Source organism: Phocoena phocoena, chromosome 9, assembly GCF_963924675.1.
Source record: "Phocoena phocoena chromosome 9, mPhoPho1.1, whole genome shotgun sequence".
Classification (NCBI taxonomy): Eukaryota; Metazoa; Chordata; class Mammalia; order Artiodactyla; family Phocoenidae; genus Phocoena; species Phocoena phocoena.
The window spans coordinates 92,577,140-92,583,139 of record NC_089227.1 but is presented as its reverse complement, the minus strand read 5'-3'; the positions used below and the strand labels follow the sequence as shown (position 1 = coordinate 92,583,139).

Here is a 6,000-nt window from a genome sequence, read left to right as displayed (position 1 = left end):
TGTATGAGAGTTCAGGATCATTAGACCTTGAGCTGCATTGAGCACAGTCTTTTTTAACTATGCAAACTTTTTTTGTTACCATAATAAGCATTTCTTATGTTCTAATGAGATTGGAACTCTTATTTGATAAGTTTAATAGACATTTCATTTCTTCTGAGTTGTCTGTTCATTTCCGTTGCTCATTTTCCAGTCAGAATTAGTGATTTTCTTATCAGTTTGTATGAGAGTTCATTCTGTTAGGAGGTAATCTTTCGTCAAGGATTTCTTTTCTTTTTTTTTTTTAAATAATAAATTTATTTATTTATTTATTGGCTGTGTTGGGTCTTTGTTGTTGCATGCATGCTTTCTCTAGTTGTGGCGAGCTGGGGCTACTCTTCTAAGTGGGGGCTGCTCTTCGTTGTGGTGCATGGGCTTCTCATTGCGATGGCTTCTCTTGTTGCAGAGCACCGGCTCTAGGTGCGTGGGCTTCAGTAGTTGTGGCTTGCGGGCTCTGGAGCTCTGGCTTAGTCGTTGTGGAGCACGGGCTTAGTTGCTCTGCGGCATGTGAGATCTTCCCCGACCAGGGCTCGAGCCCGTGTCCCCTGCGTAGGCAGGCGGATTCTTAACCACTGTGCCACCAGGGAATCCCCAAGGATTTCTTTTAAAAGGACTAGTTAATAGCTGTAAAACATAATTATCAATCTAGTTTTCTGGTGTCAACTAATCCACGTAATTTTTTTTTTTCTAGGCCTGATTATACAGTGACTGGTTGTAAGTCTAAATAATTCTGTTTTTGGATAATATGCCTATTATGAGTAATGTTAATAATGTGTTTTGTTTTTCCAGAAAGAAGAAATGATGTAAACCATTCACTATCCTGACTTTAAGGTCAAGGTGAGAAGGAAGGTCAGGAGGAACATGGCCTGGCCAAATATTTTTCAAAGAGGAGCTCTGCTCTCCCAGTTCAGCCATCACCATGTGGTGGTGTTCCTGCTCACCTTCTTCAGGTAAGTGGACCACTGAAACTCTTCTCTTGTTGTTCTTGTCCTTGTTTTCCTTTTGAAGGAGCTATTTATTGCATGTCAAGTGCTTAATGCAGTGATTGGCCTGGGCTAATCATGAGCTGGACCAGCTAGTCCCTCTGCAGTACTTTATGATAGCTCTAATACAGTGGTCCTCGAGGGTTGTCTTGCCCATATTTGGCAATGTCTGGAGACATTTTTAGTTGTCACGCTGGGGGAAGGGGTGCTACTTGGATCTAGTGGGTTGGGACCAGGGATGCTGCTAAACATCCTGCAGTGCACGGGACAGCCCCCGACAATAGAGAATTTGGGGGGCCCAAAATATCAATACTGCTGTGATTGAAAAACCTTGCTCTAACGTAAAGTCCTTTAATTGTTAAAACCAGGAGCTTGCGAACAAAGGATGTGTGTATTCAGGGAACGCTCTATGCCTCCTTGAGCAGTAAAGATGGTATGAGACCTCTTTGAGGAACTTCGGTCACTTGTGTGAGAGCCTGACCAGTCAGTGTGACTGAAGAATCGTCCATGTCTGACTCAGTGGCCTTCAGTGGCTCTCTTTAGTGGTCTGTAGATGACTTCAGCCAGGCTCTTTGGTGTTAAGGGCACGTTTTTCATAACCCTGTGACTCAACTATTTCGATTATTTCTTCTGAATACATTTTATTTATAATTAATCTTTATTGAAGGCACCGCAAATGATGATGATGGTTGTTTTTTTTTTTAAGGCAGAAACTAGGAAAATGGTTTTCTAATTATGTAAGAGTTGATAGGTAATTTTGGATGTTTGCTTTAGGGGAAATCCATTTGTGAGGGGTTGAGGGAGGCATCAGTATGAGGAAAAGACAGGCCCCAAGTAAAAAGCCACTGAATGGCTAGTGCAATGAGTGGCCAGTGGTTGGTAAAGACTTAAAATCCTTTACAGAACTGCAACCATGATATAAAGGGCTTGCAGTCCATCACATCTCCATCTTCTAGGTCCAGAGACATGTTATGAGTGAACATGGGGGCTCATACTGAAGAAGACAAGTCAATTGTTTCTTTGCTTAGCAGAGACTGTTTCAGTGGATAGTTCTTATAAAGCAGTTCCTTTCCTCCCTCTTTCCCTCTCTCTCTCTTTCTTTCTGAATTTCTCTTTTTTAAAAGAAGAATTCCAAGTTGTATAAAACAAATGGGAATAGATCTGTGATTTTATTGAATCTGTTTTTCTTCCATTCAGCTGTCTTTCTTCTCTCTTTTGCAGTTACTCGTTGCTCCACGCGTCAAGAAAAACATTTAGCAATGTCAAAGTCAGTATCTCTAAGCAGTGGACCCCAAGTGCTTTTAACAAGTCAATTGAACTGCCTGTAGAGGTAAGCGGAATGAAATGCTGGGGTGGATTTAAGAGGGGAACCACGCCCACCCATAAATTCTTCTAAGTTCTGTTTTGTTTCATTCATCCTTAGGATGGCTTACTATTTCCTATGGCATAAAATCCAAACTATTCTGCCTGATTTCTTAGCTTTCCCTGATTCAGGTCTGTTTTACCATTTCAACCAACTTATTTCTCACTGTTTTGAAATCACACAATTCTGGCTAGGCTGGTTTTTTCATTGAGTTTCACAAGTACCATGCTCATTTCTGCCTTTGAGATTTTGCCTGTATTCTTTTGTATGATCTTTCACCTTCCTTACACCCATCTAAATTTTGCTTTTTCCTTTGTGTCAAGATAAAATGCCACTTTTTCTATCAAATTTTTTTCCCAGCTTCTGCTGGTTTTTTTCCCCTCCTGAGCTGTGCACTGTAGTATGCACTGCATATTACATAGTTTAATGGAGAGGTACTTATGTACTTCATAATCATTTCACTAGTTTTTATCTTGTTTAAGTGACTTGAAGTCAGGGAGTCTGTATCCAGTTTTATATTCATTTTTGTTTGTTTGTTTTGTTTTTGTTCTTTGGCTGTGCCGTGTGGCTTGCGGGATCTTAGTTCCCCGACCAGGGATCGAACCCAGGCCCTGGCAGTGAAAGTGCCGAGTCCTAACCACTGGACCTCCAGGGAATTCCCTCTTATATTCATTTTGGACCAAGTAAATTCTTTGATGACTATTTGGAATGGAGATGCTATTCTTTTTTTTAAATAAATTTATTTATTTTTGGCTGTGTTGGGTCTTCATTGCTGCGTGCAGGCTTTCTCTAGTTGCGGGAAGTGGGGGCTACTCTTCATTGCGGTGCATGCGGTGGCTTCTCTTGTTGTGGAGCACGGGCTCTAGGCTCGGCGGCTTCAGTAGTTGTGGCTCACGGGCTCTAGAGTGCAGGCTCAGTAGTTGTGGTGCACGGGCTTTGTTGCTCCGCAGCATGTGAGATCTTCCCAGACCAGAACTCGAATGCGTGTTCCCTGCATTGGCAGGCGGATTCTTAAGCACTGCGCCACTGGGGAAGTCCTGGAGATGCTATTCTTTATGATGCCATATTTCAATACAAAAATCCATACCTGTCAAACTTTACTATGTTGTTTGAGCTCTACTTATGTGGAATTATAGGTATATGTTAATATGCTTTGCACTTTTTAAAATATTTATTTATTTTTGGCTGCATTGGGTCTTTGTTGCTGCACGCGGGCTTTCTCTAGTTGCGGTGAGTGGGGGCTACTCTTCGTTGTGGTGCGCAGGCTTCTCATTGCAGTGGCGTCTCTTGTTGTGGAGCACGGGCTCTAGGCACATGGGCTTCAGTAGTTGTGGCCCACGGGCTCAGTAGTTGCGGCTCACGGGCTCTAGAGCACAGGCTCAGTAGTTGTGGCACAGGGGCTTAGTTGCTCCGCAGCATGTGGGATCTTCCCGGACCAGGGCTCGAACCCGTGTCACCTGCATTGGCAGGCGGATTCTTAACCACTGCACCACCAGGGAAGCCCCGCATTTTTATTTCTTAAAAATTATTTCCCTATTTGGACCAGTTCAAAATTGACAGAGATTCGAAGGTTATATGAATATACCCTGAGGTGTAAATAAGTTATTCAGTCAATTGCTTATTCAGTCTGTCTTGCACTGAGGATACAATCAATCAATCAGTCAATCAATAAAAGCCTAGAGGATTAAAAAAAGAAAAGAGCCTGTCCTCATGGAGCTGACATTGTAGTGGAAATGCTCTTGAACAATTTTTCTGGAATTGAAGTTATCAGGGACATTTTTTTTTTTAATCAAGGACTTTTAAAAGGGAGGCTTTAAGACTAGACAGCTACATTTCTTGACGGAGCCTTGACCAGTGTTGTGTGCACGGTAACTATGTCTGAATGATCATTAACTGACTCGTCACAGACCCTCAAGGTGAAGTGGCCTTAGAGAGATCATATGCCCTAACCTCTCAAATGGTATAGAATCCTTCTTTGTCATTATTGACAGATGACCACCTAGCTTCTGCTTTAATACTTCAGGGAGAAGAAACTCCCTGTTTTCTAGGTGGACAATTACATTTTTATTTAACTCTCATTATTAGGAAGTTCTTTCTTATAGTGAGGTAAGAGTGTTCTGCTGTTTAATTGTGATCTTAGGTTTTATCCTGAGCCGTGCATACTAAGTTGATTCATGCTGTAGGACAGCCTGTTAAATATTTGAGGAAAATCTGTCTCCCTAAATTTCTCATGTTGAGGCAAAACATCCCTGCTCCTTCGGCTGTAGTTTAGTGACACAGAGCACTAAATATGCTCTTTCAGGTACAGGCTGACCAATATATAGAATAATAGGATTTGATTTAGGCACTGAATTTCTGGTTACACAGCCTTTGTTTTTTAGGTGACTGGGTTGGAGATCCCCAGCGCCACCCCCAGGTTTGATGATTCACTAGGGGGACTTATAGGACTCAGCATATGACTCAAAACTATGGTTTATTGCAGTGAAGCATACCGAGCAAAGTCAGCAAAGGGAAAAGCACATGGGGTAAGGTCTAGAGGGAAGCAGGCAAAACCTTCCAAGAGTCCCTTTCCAGTGCAATAATATGGATGTGCTTAATTTTTCCAGCAGCAAGTCATGACAGCTCTGGTGAGATGTTGTCTACTAGGGAAGCCCATTAGAGGCTTGGTGGCAGGGTTTTTACTGGGGCTAGTCATGTAGGCACCCTCTGCCTGGCACATATGAAAATTCCACATTCCCATAAGGAAAGCAGGTGTTCAGCACAAACCATATTGTTTGGACAGACAGTTTAGGTACAGGGAGCCACTCTTAGCAGGGAATGATGGGAACCTTCCCAAGATCCAAGTTTCCAGGGGCCAGCCTTTCAAGTAGGCCTTGTTAAGGGTACATATCAGGTCTGCTATGGTAACTCTTTCCTGCCAGTGACCGTGTCACATTATTAGCTTGTGTTGAACTTGCATTAATTTTCCCGCTAAGATATTTACTTACTTATTCTAATTGCTGCTTATTGAAGTAGGTTTCACCATTCTGATCTTTCAGAACTATGTACTCAGTAGCTTTGGATGGATTGATTATGTAGAAGTTGGGTTCTGACTTATCTTGGAGGTCTTTGTATTTCCATACTTGCCCTCATAGAGAGCAGTGCCAACCTTCCACTCCCTTCTGTAGACTTTAAAATCCAGGTTTTTTCTTTCCTGAAGCCTGCTGCTGGGAGCAGAGTGGCTAGGGCAGTATGTACCTTTCACTCCTTCTGTGCTTCTGGGTCTGTAACTATCTTAACTCTAGCTTCCTTTGGAGACTTACTTTCTTGTCCAAAGTGGAAACGTTCTTAGAACCGGAAATATACATAAAATGAGTCAACTCTAAAAAACATTTTGTTTATATATGTTTTTTAACATTTCTTAAGTGCCCTAAACAGCATCCTCAAAAAGTGCTTATTATAGCTTTCATGTTTATGCATAGCTATCTTAAGTGCTTTACAAAAAAATTAAGCAGACCCAGTCTTTATACCTTGAGATTTTATAATGGATCCCACTGACATGGGCAAACATTGGACATAGTAAGAGATCATGATATAAAATCTCTGTTTATAGATAACGAAGAGGAAATGGTTGAATCT

At 41.8% G+C, this 6,000-nt stretch overlaps 1 protein-coding gene across 5 annotated transcripts in view; it reads left to right on the top strand.

The window, feature by feature from the left end:
- The first annotated feature begins 824 nt into the window (after nucleotides 1–824).
- The window catches only part of SLC37A3 (solute carrier family 37 member 3), a 35,506-nt gene continuing 30,330 nt past the window's right edge, over nucleotides 825–6,000 (top strand). For 4 of the 5 annotated variants that reach the window (XM_065883688.1, XM_065883687.1, XM_065883686.1 and 1 more), the window contains exons 1-2: nucleotides 898–986; nucleotides 2,241–2,349. In XM_065883688.1, coding sequence (XP_065739760.1) covers nucleotides 898–986; nucleotides 2,241–2,349 — 198 coding nt within the window. Of the gene's footprint in view, nucleotides 987–2,240; nucleotides 2,350–6,000 lie in introns of all 5 variants that reach the window. The other variant, XM_065883684.1, reaches the window with a different exon arrangement.